General features: G+C 49.5%; 5 protein-coding genes across 5 annotated transcripts; 1 reads left to right on the top strand and 4 right to left on the bottom strand.

Moving 5' to 3' along the window:
• Nucleotides 1–452: 452 nt before the first annotated feature.
• UREG_07447 (uncharacterized protein) lies at nt 453–3,224 on the bottom strand (the record flags this gene model as incomplete). Its single annotated transcript, XM_002582628.1, has 2 exons — nt 453–2,898; nt 2,977–3,224. The coding sequence occupies 2 exons, from the start codon at nt 3,222–3,224 to the stop codon at nt 453–455; spliced, it is 2,694 nt and encodes an 897-aa protein (XP_002582674.1).
• A 916-nt stretch (nt 3,225–4,140) lies between these two features.
• Nucleotides 4,141–5,539, bottom strand: UREG_07448 (vacuolar protease A; the record flags this gene model as incomplete). Its single annotated transcript, XM_002582629.1, has 4 exons — nt 4,141–4,438; nt 4,498–5,152; nt 5,215–5,362; nt 5,438–5,539. 4 exons carry the CDS (start codon nt 5,537–5,539, stop codon nt 4,141–4,143), a joined length of 1,203 nt encoding a protein of 400 aa, XP_002582675.1.
• Nucleotides 5,540–6,339: 800 nt separating this feature from the next.
• UREG_07449 (26S protease regulatory subunit 6B) lies at nt 6,340–7,911 on the bottom strand (the record flags this gene model as incomplete). Its single annotated transcript, XM_002582630.1, has 5 exons — nt 6,340–6,358; nt 6,419–7,082; nt 7,140–7,426; nt 7,491–7,691; nt 7,754–7,911. 5 exons carry the CDS (start codon nt 7,909–7,911, stop codon nt 6,340–6,342), a joined length of 1,329 nt encoding a protein of 442 aa, XP_002582676.1.
• Nucleotides 7,912–9,887: 1,976 nt separating this feature from the next.
• Nucleotides 9,888–13,911, top strand: UREG_07450 (uncharacterized protein; the record flags this gene model as incomplete). The annotated part of the gene is made up of 5 exons (XM_002582631.1): nt 9,888–9,953; nt 10,238–10,345; nt 10,712–10,856; nt 11,076–11,107; nt 11,170–13,911. The coding sequence occupies 5 exons, from the start codon at nt 9,888–9,890 to the stop codon at nt 13,909–13,911; spliced, it is 3,093 nt and encodes a 1,030-aa protein (XP_002582677.1).
• A 1,286-nt stretch (nt 13,912–15,197) lies between these two features.
• UREG_07451 (uncharacterized protein) lies at nt 15,198–16,051 on the bottom strand (the record flags this gene model as incomplete). The annotated part of the gene is made up of 3 exons (XM_002582632.1): nt 15,198–15,248; nt 15,388–15,770; nt 15,895–16,051. The coding sequence occupies 3 exons, from the start codon at nt 16,049–16,051 to the stop codon at nt 15,198–15,200; spliced, it is 591 nt and encodes a 196-aa protein (XP_002582678.1).
• Between the last annotated feature and the right edge of the window lie 183 nt (nt 16,052–16,234).

Here is a 16,234-nt window from a genome sequence, read left to right on the forward strand (position 1 = left end):
GTAACTAACTAGCAAAGCCACCTTCAGCATGCCTCTTCAGACAAAACCAATTCGAACCCGACCCAAACTCCCAGATACCCAGACCGGCCACGCCTGGAGAAACAGATGTGAAACAGTTGAGTTCTTTCAGAAACCCAAGGCCACCTTATATTGTCAACAATGGAAAACGAAACAAGCACCGCAACACGCCAAAATGCTTCGGGTGAAGGAGCATAAATATTGAAATTATGACGGCAAGATCAACACGAGGGATAGCAAAAAAAAGTCATTATGAGGGGATGAATAGATAGCAAACGCCTCGCTATGCTGATGGGTCGTCATTTCGATACATGAAGCAAAGATAGTTTCTGGCGATCGTAGATATAACCACAAGCGAAATGACGGCTGGATTTGTATACATGACCAAGACGACGTGTAGAGGAAGAAGCAAACGGTCGCCCACGGATGAAACTTCACCCATTGTCGCCCGCGTCCTCGTTGGCTTTCGCTTCATCCCAGTTATCGTTCTCGAACGCCGCAAGCATTTCACGCTCGAATTCATCCTCGTCGTCTTCCTCGTCATTCACAACCGGGTCAATCATGTCGCTGTCCCCTCTAACATCCATATCTGCGTCGGGCTTCGCGCCGCCCTCGGCTACTTGTCCCTGGGCTTCACTGGTAACCGTGTCCCGTGCTTCACCCCCCAGTTGCTCATTGGTAGTATCAACCGAAGGGGGTTCTGTCGGTTCAATCGACGCGGCATTGGAAACTTCTTTGAGACCCGTGCTTCGTTCGTGCGACCGTTTGATCTTTTGAGATAAGCGCGATCCGGCAGGCTCGCCCGGTGCACGTTCGTCAACCCCCGGATATTCCTCCGTGTTCTCATCACTCTCGACATCTCGTTTTCGTTTCCCATGAGCAGGCAGGACGAAAGAACCTTGGAACATGGACGCATCGCTATCACTTTCACTATCCTCGTTGTCGCTGCCCAAGAAAGCTTTGAGCTCGTCATGTACTTCGGCCTGCTCTTCGGCATCATATCCGATCCGAGAGTGTTCATCCAGTCCGGTTGACATCAGTATTGCTTCGTCGGCGTTATCCAGTTCGTCAATTCGACTTTTGCTTTTCGAGATGTCGCTTTCATTGTCATCTCCTGAGGTTGTCTCATCTTCAGAAGATGATAGATATCCAGCATCCAAATCTTGAGAGTCCTTCCCTGATAGATTTATTGGTTCACCGCGGTCATCAGGATGTACAGGCACAAGGTACTGCTCTTCGTCAAGCCGCTTCCATTGGGTTAGGGAGTCCAAGAGCCACTGCACCGTGACGATCTTGATTTTAGAGTACCTTGTTGCTTCCCGAACCTTGGCTGTGCGATTTCTCCCTGCAACAAGGTGTGTCGTTCTAGAGTCAATCCTGTTCGTGATGATTGCGCCAAAACTCTTTGCCCAAAGAGATATGTCCGCGTTTTGTAAGTCGGTGCCAAGGGGTAAAACACCGGAGAACACCATGACTACAGCTTCAAGGATTCTCCGTTTGATCTGGGGCATGATGATCTTAATATCAGGGACAATGCGGAGATCAACGTCCTTGTCCTTGGTGGGCACGCGTTCACCCCTTAGCGCAGACACTCGGCCTCCGAGTGCCAGAGACCGCTTTCGGTCATACTCTTCGAAAAAGCGGGTATGTACCTGCCGAAGCCTCTCTTCTAATTGGTAAAGTTCAGAGTCATTATCTTCAAGCAGATGGTGGCGATGTTTGGTAGAGTCGTGCGAATCATCACTAGCTGAATCGCCATTCTCTGTGGCCTGCAGCTCAGCAGCTTCATCTTCGGCGTCGAGCTGTTTCTGCTTTTGTAGTAGAGGGCGTTCTTCAACCTGATGCGCGATTACCTCGTCTTGTTGGCTTGCTTGTTCTTGCAGTAAAACAGGGTTATCTCCGCCCCCCATCGTCACAAGTTGCTCTAGGGCTGAGACCTCTTCTCCCGGCTTTTCATCAACGTCCATCCCACTAGAACCATTTACTCCCGGTTTGGATTGCGCCCCAGGAGTAGTATCCGGTTGCTTTTTGATTTTTGGGTGGGCTTTCGACATTGGGTTGAGTTCCTGCTTCTTTGGTAGGAAGCTGGAGTTGATATCACCAATGCCAACGAAAAAGTCGTACGGGAAAACTCTGATGAGATTGTCACTCCATTTCCAGACATCTCCACGGTCATCGATGATGACAACCATTTTAGTATCCACGGGGAACAACCGGTGTAGATTCTTCGCCGTAAGACTTCCGCTTTCATCGCGGCTCAAAATCCTGTCTCCGAATATCTTCCTATCGGGATCGACGATGTTCGCGATGTTCTGAGCGTAAGCACGCGTTGCCATTGTGTAAATATGAAGCTCATATAGGCTTGAGATGTTCTTCAAGAATTCTTCTAACCCCGGCCGCAACTTGATGTAGTACCAACATCCTCTCATCCCGGGGCCGTCGTCGATCAATTGAAACGATCGTACATTTTTGACCGCTTCGTGATTTGGGTTAGTCTTGTCTTCTCTCCACTCCGCTACTGTTGGATCGACAGTCGCGTGGATGATGGTCTGGTCCAAATCAACAACAAGTGAGAGTTTCCTTGATGCAAGAAGTCGGCGCTTTGCATCCTCCTCAACACGAGTCGCTTCATCTTTGCTCACAGTAAGCGACGCGTTGTCATGCACCATGCGAATTGGCGCTCGTGATGAGTCGAGTACTTCCGTGTTGTAGTTGAAGCTGTTCAAACCCCCAAGCGAAACCCAGTCAGCAAACCAAGTCTGTCCCAAATAAGCATAAACGGATAAACCATACACTGTCATATCCTTCCCGCAATTCGCGCACATCCCACCAAACTGAACATCATGAGAACAAGGCTCGTCAATCTCCGCAACGTCAATCCTGCAAAATCCAGCCGAGCGTCAGCGCGTCGCATGCCACAAGGCGCCCACAATATCAACCCGCGATCAATCCACTTACGGCTTCTCAATCACCTGTCCCTCCCTAATCTTCCACGCCAACAGCGTCCCGTCCACCGCACTCTCAAACTTGGTCGGAAACTTCCTCTCAACATCACGCTTGTTCCCCAGCCCATCCCCCTCCGTCACCGTCGTGCGGTAATAATACGCGAACAGCGCATCGCCCTGCCTGACATTGGCGCCCGGTCGGTGCAGGAGCTCGGTGACGGTGATCGGATAGTAGAGGCTGGAAGATAATTTCAATAGCATCCCTCTTCTTTTCCCTTGTTCAGTTCAAAAACAATTGAGCAGCCTATCACGGCGCCCATAATCCGCATGCCACGAAGAGGAGGCTTTCGAATGGGGGAGAGATGTCTGCAAGGCGACGAGTGGAGAGGAGAGGAGAGAAGAGGCCTTTTTCAAAGGGTACTTTGGTGTTTGGCTTTGGGGCGGGGATGGAGTTGTTTGCAAGAGTTACGATGATGATTCAATTTGTAAGGGTTCCAGATAGAAAGCAAATAAGAAATAAACGTTGGGGAACAGAGCCACTGCGCTTGGATGAGTGAGGTAAGGGGGGAGTTAATTGCGGTTTGTTGATGCAAGAGGCAGAGAGAGTGTGATTCCTTAAGAGCTTTGTCTTTGCCATTCATTGATGTTTGGAGAAAGCTTGCTGAGCCCGCCTTCAATGCTGGAGCTGCGGTTTCAACTAGTAACGCGTGTGACGGTAATTGTCGCCTTCACTGCAGCGCAGCCCGGAATCGAGACTCAACCGCGTACCGCCAGGTATGGTAATTAATGTCTTGGCACCTGACATCACCTGGAAGCAGCCGAGTTGGAGAGCAAAGCAGTCTCAAATCACACCGCGAGCAGGCTACGGACGAGGAATTCTGCAGAAAGGATGCTGATTAATGGGATTTCATTCTTGCCATCGTGCAGACTACACAGACGTATCAAATATTATAGCTAGGACAATTTGCAGCTGCCCTTTCCCGGATAAAGGAGCAAGCCCTCTGATGATCTGAAGTCAATGATCAGGAAACCTTGAGAGAAAATGCCGAACAATAATTGCAAAAAGCTGTAGGAAACCATGTTTACATAGGGTTTATAACGGGTATTCAGTCATCTATGGCACAAACATGAATTGTGACTGAAACTCTTCCAGAGATAGGGCGCACTTCGCTGGAACTTAGTTCTTGGCTTTGGCTTTGGCGAGACCGACTTGGTTGTTGCCCAAATCATACATAGTATAGAAACGTCTCAAGAAAGCGTCACCGAGAATGGCCAGGGGACCTACGGGTTCGGGGAAATCCATGCCCATGAAGCTGCTGATGCAGGATCCCTGAACCTCCAAGATGTAATCGTTAGGTCCGATGGTGAAGTTGTGGCCTGACAAAGTGAATGTGAGGTCGGGAAGGGATGGGCGCTTGTCGCATTCGACAGTGTATTGGCCATTCCACGACTTCTTGGCACCGATTTCCTTGTTGCTAGAGACGAAACAATTAGCCATATACAAGACAGAAGTATCCAAGGGACAGAGACTTACAGAAGCTCAGCAAGAGTAGATGGCAGGGCAATGAGCGAAGTACCAGTATCAAGAATGATACCCGTGTTTTCAAGCTCCGCACGATCGTTTCCAAAGGTGACGGCGTCAAAGTCAACTTCCCAGTAAGCCTTGCGGCGGAGGGGAATCTTAATCATGTCATCACTGAAAAGCGAGTCATCGACGCCGCCAAACGTAGCATACGAGTCATCACCCTCCTTGTTTGTGTCACCAAGATAGAAGCCAAAGACTGGCTCGTCAATCAGTTTCTGGTTAAGCATGTTGTAGAATGGGGGGACAATCTTGTTAACGGAGATGGTGTCATAACCAAGACCGAGAATGCCGTCAAAACGACCAAAGGCAAATGCGAGCCCTGGCTCGTTCGTAGCCTCAGCAAAGTCTTGCTCCTTGACAACTAGGTCGCCAATACGAAGCGTATCCTGTGAAACGAAGCCAGAAAGACTACCTGAGCCGTAGCGGATGGAAAACTCCGTTCCATTCTTCTTGTAGGTTGAAGAAGCCGATGAATCATACTTGCTGTGTAGGAAACAGGCGATGGAGCCACATTGTGACGATGGAACCCAAAGGTTAGAACTGCCGGTGTCAAGGACGACCTTGAAATTCTGCGGAGGGTTTCCAATAGAAATCTCGGAGAAGTCTGATGCGTAGCTAGTCAGCGCTGAGATCCTTAAACAGTGCTCTGGGAGGAAAGCAACGTACACTGGGCATTTAGGAAGTTATCAACCAAAACGTTGTGACCCCCCTTTGTATTGATATCATCTGATGTGAATGGCTGTTGCGCCGCTGACCGTGCAGCTAGGTACTTCTGGCCAAGCGCCTTGACTTGGCTGTCGATGTCGGCATGGTCCTACAGCCGAGTTAGCAACGACTCATCAGGAAGACAACAAGGCGTATTTGAACAAGCCGGGGTGCGACTACTCACAAACTGCTCAGAGAGCGGAACCTTCTTTAGCTTGAGTTTATGGACTTTTGCCGACGTGCAGCCTAACAGCACGGTGGCCGCGAGCAAGATGGAGCTCTTCATGATCACCGAGGTGGTTGGGGATTAATACGTCAAACACAGCAAGGAGCCACTGGGCATCCAAAGAATGTATATAAACAGACAAACGGGGCTTTGACGATGGGGAGAGTGGACTGGCGTAGGTGACGTTGATGGAGATGGAGATGGAGATGGGGGAATTGGGGGAGGTTGGAGCTTGAGGGAGGATGGACGTTGTGATGGAGTCGGAGATCCGCCAGTGATGATGACGAATGGTTGATCTTAGGTGGAGGCGCCCCTGCTTAGCCGCTCTCACGTGAGCCCTTCCAAGGTTTCTTGGCAGATATCGGCCTGGGACTATGATGACATCGTCGAGTTTGACATCAATGCTCAGTCCCAGCATCGTAGGAAGAGGTGCAATGATGATCAAGCTCCAATCAGTTCTACAGCAGGCAGCAGTTTACTGTGTCCTTCCGTTGCCGAGGTTGCCAACAGCGTTCACCATACTCAACCGGGGTTCCATCGATGACTAATCCAGGCACAGGCCTCAGGAGCACACCATCGTCAACATTTGGTGTTGCTCAACCGCCAGGGTGAGACTTCTCGTGTTACATTGGGCCAAAAGTACCTTTTAGAGATGAGGAATACATTGAACATTGCGAAAAAGAAAAAAGCATGTTTCAAGAGGAACTGACTCGACTCAGCTTTCGCGGTGGAAACTTTGGCCGAAGAAGCCCATGTTGTTACATTTCAGATTAACTACAGAATTTCATGTTTTATTTTCTGATCCGTAGTAACTTGAACGAAAGAGAGGCCACCTCAAAATCGGAACCCACCGTTTGGTTTTAGCGGTAGAAATCAAACCTGCGATTTTTGTAGAGTTAGCATCGTTCTAATGGTCTTGACGCAAAAATGGCCACTTACTTGTCAGCATCTTGTCCACTCTTGACCTGGCTTGAATAGGCGTCTTCAAGATCAGATTGGATGATGTTGTATCGGTTCTTACGCACAGCCCGCAAGCCCGCTTCTTGCATGATTGCAGCGATGACGGCGCCAGATAGAGGATCATTACGGACAATGAGCGAATCCAAATCTACCTCTGGTGATAACGACATCTTCGACGCGATGGTGGAGAAGATCAAACGACGTTCCCGTCGATCGCGAAGAGATGGGAACTCGATCTTTCGATCTAAACGACCAGGCCGAAGCAAAGCAGGGTCCAAAGTATCGGCTCGGTTGGTAGCCATGATAACTTTGACATTGCTTGTTTGATCGAAACCATCCATCTGGTTGAGCAGTTCAAGCAAGATGCGTTGGACTTCACGATCCGCTCCAGTCTGTGCATCAAACCGTTTCGTGGCGATAGCGTCGATCTCGTCGATAAAAATAATAGCCGGCGAATTCTCTCGCGCCATGCGGAAAACGTCTCGAACCATACGAGGTCCTTCACCAAGGTATTTCTGCACGAACTCGGATCCAACAACGCGGATAAAATTTGCGGTTGTACCGTTCGCCACTGCTTTCACCAGCATAGTCTTGCCGGTCCCCGGTGGTCCATATAGCAGGACACCTCGAGGTGGATCGATTCCTATGCAAGGGGATGCTTAGCAACCGTGTACGCTTGACATTTAGGCAGAGATATTACCAATTTGCTTATACAGGTCAAACTGCGTCAAGGGCAACTCGACAGCCTCTCTGATTTCCTGTTTTTGCATATCCAACCCTCCAACATCGGCGTATGTGACATCGGGCTTCTCGTGTGCACCCAACATAGCAATAGAGGAATCCGCTTCGGGCGGAAGTATGTCAACAAGGGCATTTGAATGGCGATGTAGGGCAACAGAGGAGGACGGCTTGAGCTTTTCGCGGTCAAGAGTGGAAAGGATCCGGACGACATAGTTGGACCCTGTCGACGATTGCACAATACCGGTGCTGAGGAAAGAGGACTATTTAGACACATTTCACCTTGCAAAATGGGGTTCTCATGTTCACTTACTTCTGATCGATGGCTTCCATAAACTGGCCAATCACCAAGGGAACACTCTGTATTCTCTTGATCTCCTCCTGGGCTCTGACAAGTTCGCGCTTGAGGCTCCTACAGATGGTCAGTGAAATCCAAGCGTCAAAAGTTCTATTTTCTTCGGGTTCGACAAACCGTTGCTCATCTTTGATGTATTCTTCTTGTAGATTTATATACCTAGGGTTGTGTCAGCAGCAAAACGAGATCTCCTACATGAGGCTGCATTGCTCGAAACATACTCTGTATGCCGTTGTAACCTTTTCAGCATAGTGTACTCATCCGCATCATCATTTCCCCAGCCCTCGAGAGGGTCGATGTTGGGGATCGCATCTGCTGGGGAAGCTTTCAACGGAGGAGCAAGGGCGTTGACGGGCGTGTCCACCTCGGTGTCGCCCATGGTGATGTAGAGAATGAAACGTGGAGGATGGAATACGGTCTTAAGCGGGACTTTTCAAAAAGCTATTTTATTTCAGAAATCAAAACGATAATATCAGAAGTAAGACTGTCGCAAATGGGCGGCTCAAGACATCAGAGCTGGTCAAGCTGGCTTGTCTCGCTGAGCTCTGAGCCAGGAATGCCAAGCCAAAGGCGATGTGATTTAGTCAGCAAATTGTGATGCTGTCTTGGCGCCAGTTCCTGCAGAAGCATTGAAGATTGTTGTGAGAAGCCATTAGTACCAGATTGGCATTTGAAAATCATTGATCTTATCTCTCTGGCCCCGAATTCCTCTAGCTATATGTAGGCATACGGAGGACATCGACCTTTTCAGTAACTATTCTATACTGTTCCGCGAAGGTTGGCAGCTTGACTGGTTCTGACACAAAATCGCGCTCAGTCCACCCGTGGATTACGAGTAGCAGAGGGTTTTTGGATTACAGAGCACTGTGACTTGCAGTAATAATTGCTTTTTGGTGTGTCAGTATCGGATGATTGGGAATTTGGACCAATTCGGGGCAGTTTTGCGGAATTATTTGTTTTTCTGAAATATAAACTCTGAAATAGCACTTGGAGACGATTAGGACGGAGCCTACGAGAGAGGAATCTGTGCCAGTTTATCTCGAGCGAAATCGTTTTATGATGACTCTGGAGTGATTCATTTTCGTATTGTTGATCGGCAACCCTGTACAAAGGAGATAGCCGTGGCGAATCTCACATGGCGGTGACAAGGCGAACGTGTAAAAAGGTCCGCGCAGGATAGGAATCGGGGAAGCTTTGGGCAAACGAAAAGGCTGTGATAGGACTCTAGAGAGAGAATTTAAGTATTCAAAGTTTCTCTTGGAGGATGCTATTCCCTTGAGGGATTGACGCAGACTTTTGTGAGTAAATAAAGCTCCGTAGACAGCTGGCTTGGGAAGAAGAAATGCTTGGGTTATGGTGTAAAGAAAGGGGTTCAAAAAATCCGGCAAGACCCATCTGAATCAGTGTCAAGATGATCAAACCGGAAGACCCTGCATTTGATGATCATGGCGGTTTCTCACAAGCCCGGAACCACGCTGCTCTAGAAAATCCACATCGGCCGAAATCGACTCGATCAGGAGACTGGAGAGATATCGGCCATGGACCATGGTCAGGTGTGACAGAGACAAAGACATCCGCATCCAGGCGGAATTTCCTTTTACAGGGATGGTAATAATAATAATTAACATCGAGAAGGCGGATCGGTTAGGATCTCCGGTTTGGAGAACAAAAAAGAAAGGCCATGGCAAAGGGAGCCGGAGTCTGGTCCTGACCTAGAAAGTGTATGTATGACTGACCCTTGAGGCTAACGGACGGTCGAGAGAGGCCCTTTTTTCGCTATATATACCGGGCGTGCTCCCCGCTTTTCCCGTCCTTCTTTTTCTCTTCCATCATCACGTTGTTGGTCCCCTACAGCGGTTGTTTCCTTCCCGCTATCGCTACGGCGTCATGGTGAGACGGCTGGGTTTCTACAGCGAGCACCACGGCCTTGTTTCTTCATGATCAAGCCACAATGGATGATCCCCAACAAAAGTTTGGCTGTTCTACTTGTCTTTTAGACTGATGATCGGATGTGCGGAAACAGCTGGAGGTTTACAATTGCCAGTTTCCGTGCCTGAATGTGCTGTTGGTATGGCTGGCCAGAGAGGTTCCATCTGCCAAGCAGAACTGTGAAGCGGCAATCTGGCTCGAAAGTATAAAGGATCCAAGATCCCACGAAGAAAAGAAAGGCAGAGAGGGCATCCTGATCGATTGACCCACAGCTCTTTTTGAAATGGCGATTATTTCTTTCGCAACTGAGAAGGGAATGGCAAGGGAAATCTGCAGGTTCGGTTGTTCGCAAGCGTTGCAGGGTCAGCGAGGTCCGTCCCTTGGAAGTTGGGGTTGACTTACTGCGCTCGAAGCGGCATTGGAACCATGCCCGAAGCAGAGCAGCGCCACCGCGCTGTTTGCGTGCGGACTGGGCGTCGCATTGGCCTGGAGGTCTGGCTGCTTTAAGGGCCGGCCGTGCTTGTGACCAACTAATGCTGCCCCCCCGCAAGACTCGGGCAGAACAGCAAGAGAAAATTTTCATTTTCCAAGGCGCCTTTGCCCTCTCACGTCGAAAGTAGATTATTATGATTCTCGCTGCCCTTTCTTCATGCTTTTACCCCGACTGCTCGACCCGAAAACTCCGAGAGCTGCATTCCACTCGGCCTGGTTCCTTTTGACTTTAGGCACAGGTTACTTTTTCGCCTAGCCTTGTTAAAATATTATTATTATTTTAGGCATCGCTCGGGATTTCGTGGCTGCTGTCCCTTACCCCAGCGCCCCCTATCTCACTCCACTCCCTTGGAGGCACGACATTGGCAGCTCTCGTTCCCTTCTGGTTGCAGGTGAGCAAAATTTATTTCCGCTCTCCGGAGTACTTTTCTCTCAGGCCTTTCCCCGGATCTTTCCCGCCCACACCTGTCTGGATCCCCTGCCTCTGCGCTTCTGGTTCCAGTCTCTCGCTCGCCAAACCTGCGTCAAACAGGCCATATCGGGTGCTTGGGCCAACCACTCCTCCCCTTTCATCCGTCCAGTGACAGTCCACGGCGGCTGGATCGATGCTACTATGTACTATGCTTTTATTTTTATAATTCTATAATTTTTCCTTCCCCTCTGACCGCATCGACGATCGCAGATACTATATTCTCGCCACCTTCGCCCCAACCACGCTTAGTCAGCCACCCTCCACGTGACCGCCTGTCCCAAAACAGCAGCCGCCCATTGTTGACGGGCGCTTGGTCATCCAGCCCATCCCAGCACCTCCTCCACGCGGCTCAGCACAAGGAGCTCGTCCGTCCATCGGCGTCCACTCGCTTGCTTTCACGGCATCCCCGGACCTCTTGACTTCTTTTCTCCGTATGTACTGGCTCTCTTCATTGTCACCACCACCAGCAGCATGATCGCCGCTTTTTGTCGCGTTGTTTCATGTCATTGTGTGGACACCCGCGGTGCATCGCCGCTGGTTCCTAAGTCATGTCCCCATTGTGCTCAGGATGCGCCTTCTTGCACGCGTTGTTGAAGCCATGTGCATCTCCTGTGACATGAATTGGCTGTTCTCTTGTGTCTGTGCTCCAGCTAACCGACGCGTCTCAATGGCAGGCGAATGGGTATTCCATAATTTCACGACATGAATGCCTGGCTCAATGACCCTGCGACGGTGAACATCCAGAGTGACAATGGCTCTTTCAACAATGCAACCATTGACCCGTCGATGGCTTTCCTCCAGTCCCCTAGCTCCTCTGACCACAGCCAGTTCCAGCGCATGTTCAATGGCGCCGCCAGAAACATGTCGCCGGGCTTCCCGAATCCCAACCCGGTGATCCCTTCCAAGAGAGCGCGTCCCGATGATGGCTTCTCCATGTCCCCGAGGCAGGCGCCTGGTGTCCTCCCTGGCTCCCGGTCGCAGACACCGCATCAAGCTCCCTTCCCTGGCTTTCCTGACCCTGCCAACGGCACGCCGCAGTTTGCGCAACAGCCCGCGCCATCCCCGTACCAACACCTTCAGACCGGGTCTAACAATCCAAGCCCATCTCCGATTCTCCAGGACTTCGACCCGCAGCTTTCTCAAAGGGTCCAGACCGCCTCTCCAAGCCCATTCTCGCCCGCTGGGATCCATGTAGCCTCGCAAATATCACCTCCACACTCAGATCACGGCAGTCGCGTGAACACGCCGCAGACTAGCACTTTTGGTCAACCTCCGCCATATGCGCAACCGCCTGGAACGCATTTCTCCCCCAACCCTACCATCACTTCCTCTGGCTCTCATCCCGCAATGCAACCGCAGTACACTCAAAACAATCCGGCAATGATGCAAAACCTTTCGGCTCAGCAAATTGCCCAACAACAACGGCTTTACCAGTTGCAACTTCAAAATCAAGCCCGTCAATTCCAGTCTCCCAATGCGCCAGCCGTCGGAAGGCCCATGGTGGCTGGCGCCAATGCGTTAAACAATCCCCAAGCAGCTGCAATGCGACAATTGCACCAGAATATGGCCAAGCCATCCAATCCTGAGGGCTTCTTACGAGGCTTGCAAAGGTATATGATGTCGCGGGGACTGCCGCTTGATCTCAATCCCATCGTCAGTGGGCGACCAGTTCATCTGATGCAGCTCTACGCTGCCGTCATGAGGCTTGGTGGGTGCAAAAAACTTACCGCAATGAACGGGTGGCCGACGCTTGCCCAACAAATGCAATTCCCTGCGATGCAGTATCCCACCGCTCCACAGGAACTTCGCGATATCTATCTACGGAATCTCGCGCCTTACGAGCAGGCCTGGCTAAGTTCTCAGCAAAAGCACGTAGGTGATCCATCACAAATGGGTGGCCAACGTCCTGTCGACCCGTCTACCCTCCCGCAACAGATGACACCTAACAAAACAATGCCCTCTCAATCCTTTGATCTCTCATCCCAGCTCCCTGGTGCAACTCAACCGTCCATACAGCAACAAAATCACTCCCAGCCTATGCACATGAATGGTTTCCCTGTAGGCTCGCAAGGCAAACCAATCCCAAAACAACAGCGACCTCTCGGGCATCAGCATCGCTCTAGCCTTTCGCGTCCACCCGAGTCTGCCTCGCCTAATGGGCAGATGCTTCAATATCCGCCAGATGTTCAGATGCCAGTCGACAAACAATCTTCCCCGGTTTCGGGCAGAAAATCAGGAAATGACTTTGTTTCGTACCGGCAACCTCTAGAGGACCCATTCAAACCCACGGTTTTGCCAGAAAGTGCCTTTCATGGGCCCATTGTAATCGATGAAGCTTTCCAGATCGGAGAGGAGCTGATGCGACTGAAACCTACTGTCCCTACCTTTGGGGAACTTGGAGTCATCGATATCCACGCGCTTACTATGAGTATAAAGTCTGGTATTCATGCGGAAATGCGAGTGGCTTTGGATACTTTAGCCCAAATTTCGTTTGAACCTGCAGTCCAATTATCTCTGGATAACTGTGAAAACCTAGTGGAGGCGCTGATCGACTGCGCTGAAGATCAACTTGAGCTGCTCGCAGACAACGCTGCGGAGGTGTCTGACGTTATGCTCCTGCCAACCTATGAGGAGGTTGTTCGCGGGTGCAGACAAGAAATGGAAACGCTGCTTGATGTTCCCGAGTTTGGAAGTCTGGATTACGAGCTTGACCGCGCAGTAGATCGCCTAATATGTATCACCACGCTGCTAAGGAATTTTTCTTTTGCCGAGACGAACTTTACCCTGCTTTCAATGCCATATGTTGTCAAATTTATGGCATCTGTCATGCGGTATCTAGGCACAAGGAATATGCTATTGCGAACTAACCAGAACCTCCTGGACTTTATGAAAGACGCCGTCATTTACCTCAGCAACATAGCCCATACAATACACCTCCCCAGCAAAGAAGAAGCGCTAGCTATCTTGCATTTTCTCCTCGCGTTTACTCCGAGTTCACCGACCATTGGACCGAACGGGCTCATGTTCGCTCCATACGACCCGAGTATACATCGGTATATGCCAGCTGCCGTGGACACTCTGGCGAAGCTTCTCGCACGGGACGACCCGAACAGAACGTACTTTAAGGCGATTTTCTCTCAAGAGAACCAGTGCCCACCACCCAATGATCTGCTAACGAGGAGTTTTGCACTCTCAATTGCGTCAACGCCTGAACATACCAAGGGCAATGTCATCGCGTTAGCAGATGCTAGAAAGCCGTTCCTCATGCAAGGCCTGCTTTCCGCTGAGATTTTAGCCGGCTTAGTAGATAGTGATCTGGCTCGTTTATGGCTTAAGTCTATAGATGGATTTGCAATTAGCCTGCTACGCCTGGCTTGTATACTAAGTGCTGATCGCAATCCCCCTGGCCCGCAGCGGCACGGTGCAGCTGGCCGTGCAGCAGAGGCTGATCTATACTGGCATAACACCATCAGCAACCGTGGGTAGAGGGTGCTCAGCAGGTTGGCCGCAAAGTCGAAAATGGTCAATGGGCCAGCCTGCATCCCCCGGGGGTGTTCCGGAAAGGCAAAATGTTCTAGGGCACTTTTGGCACCCCATATGGATCCCAATGTTGTGCGCCAACTTTGTGAAATAGCCTGGTTGAAGCGGTGAACAAGCTCTGCATCTTACCTATTCTTCTCCGGTTTCACTTTGCTTCTACTGCCAATTACAACCTCCTTCATGTTTTTTTCCTTCTTCTTTCTTTCATGTAATCAGTATCACTGGCATTGACTCAGGTGTCTTTAAAGGATTTAAAAGCCCCATGGTTTTGTGGGAAGTGAAATGATAGAAAAAGGGGCCCCTACGAATTGGCTGCTGCTTTTCTTTTCCAAAGGAAAAAAAAAAATTTTGGTCCCTGTGATTCACTTTTTGTTTTTGGCTTGTTTGCCCTCTCCTGGTCGCAAGGGGGAAAATGGGGAGGGAGGACCAGAAGATTTGTTGCAAGGGAATATAAAGTAGGATACCTTTACCTTTGTCCACAAGAAAGATTCGCGAATGGTTTTTTTTTTTCTCTTTATTTCCCGTTTGTCGTTGTTTTGCCTCCCTTTCTAACAATATGTAGTACTACTATCACCTTTATCCGATTGTGTTTTGAGGAGTTTTGCTTCTTTGTCAGTGTACAGTACTCGAACATGTTGGCTAAGAGCTCTTTTTTTTTTGAAGCCTGGAGACAATCTCTTAGGCCATGGGATGAATGAAAATTACATATCACGACACAAAGTATTAATCATCGTTGATCTGGTTTATTCCTTTTTTTTTAGTCTTTTTTCTTCTGGTCTTCCCTGTTATATCCATATTCCTTACCATACACATAATCTTTCTGCGTGGGCGTAGAGTACATATACAAAAAGACATGGAGAGGTGGGGATCAAAAAGAAAATTTGACCGCGCAAAAAAGAAACGAGATACATGATCAAGTGGAAAGAACTCCGATTTCCAGAAAATGAAAATAAAATAACGGGGGAGCGAAAAGGGGTGCAGGAACTGGATGTGTACAAAGGCAGCAAGACATAGGCGGGAAGTATGAGGAGAAAAGACCCGCAATATAAGAAAAGAAGAAATACAGCAAAACGCCATGCCAATGAGATGGAGACATAGACTATAAAACAAGGTCCCCCTTCATGATATTTAGAAACTGGGGACTACTTTTGCTTTTCTTCTCTTTAGGGGGTTTTGATTACTTCAGACGAAAGTAACCAAGTACATATCCCATAGACATTCAGCGGCGTTGGTTAGAACTTGCGATCTAAAAGGAATTGCTGTATTTCAGGTTTTCGCCAGCCCTGAATTGCATGAGAAACATTCAAATTAGCATCAAGTTCACCCAAAACCGCAGATAAAAAAAGGTTTTATATCATGAAACAACAAACGATTAAGGGAGCTCAAGAGCCTTAAAATTCATTTTCATGGCTTTTCGCATACCTTCACAATTACATGGCCATTCAGCCGATTGATCACCACATCATTAGGATTCTGTTCCATTCCTAGGGCCTTTATCAAATCGTTTCGCAGCGCATCGACATCGCCTTCTGTTTTTTGTAGCTTGGTTTCCTGTCTCGTGCCTCCCGCTTTCGTGACGAGATACACAGGCAGTTGATTCGAAGGGGTGCGGCGGATGAAATAGGGAAGATTGGTGAGAGGAAGAACGGGCGGGTGAGCCGTGTCTTCGGCGGATAAGCTTTGGGATGCCGTTGTGTCTTTGAGCGTGGATTTTGATTTTGAAAAGGGCTTGGTGATACGTGTGGTTATGGAACGGGATTGCTGGGAGCGCAGGGAGAGAAGAGGCGAGGATGGTCTGGGTCGTGCTATTTAGGAAGAGACATTAGCAATCGCATATATGTTGATTGACCGAGGCTTGGAATGCAAGATAAATGCACATTGCAAGGCGTAAAGGGCACGCGAGGAAGCGTGGGAATCCGGGATGCTCACGGGATTGGATTGACGCCGACTGAGTGTAGAATTGGAGCAATGGCGCCCTAGAGCATTGGCACGAGGAGATGAAGGAGCTGGACCGAGCATGAAGGGAAGATATGGAGGGCGTTCTTCGCAATGGAGCAGAGAGGCTCGACGAGAATATCAAAGCCATGGCGATTGGCGCAGAATTGAACCAGTAACTCGATTAAATATTAAAGTAGCGGATTGTTCTGTATAATGAGCCTGTCCACACCTCTCGCTGGTGGATGCACGTTCAACTTCAGCTGCCCCGTGAGCTGGTATGTCGCTGGTCGTCCACAAAAGCTCTCTTCGAAACGATTTCTTTCTTGCTTTT

Source organism: Uncinocarpus reesii, genomic scaffold (assembly GCF_000003515.1).
Source record: "Uncinocarpus reesii 1704 scaffold_5 genomic scaffold, whole genome shotgun sequence".
Taxonomy (NCBI): Eukaryota; Fungi; Ascomycota; class Eurotiomycetes; order Onygenales; family Onygenaceae; genus Uncinocarpus; species Uncinocarpus reesii.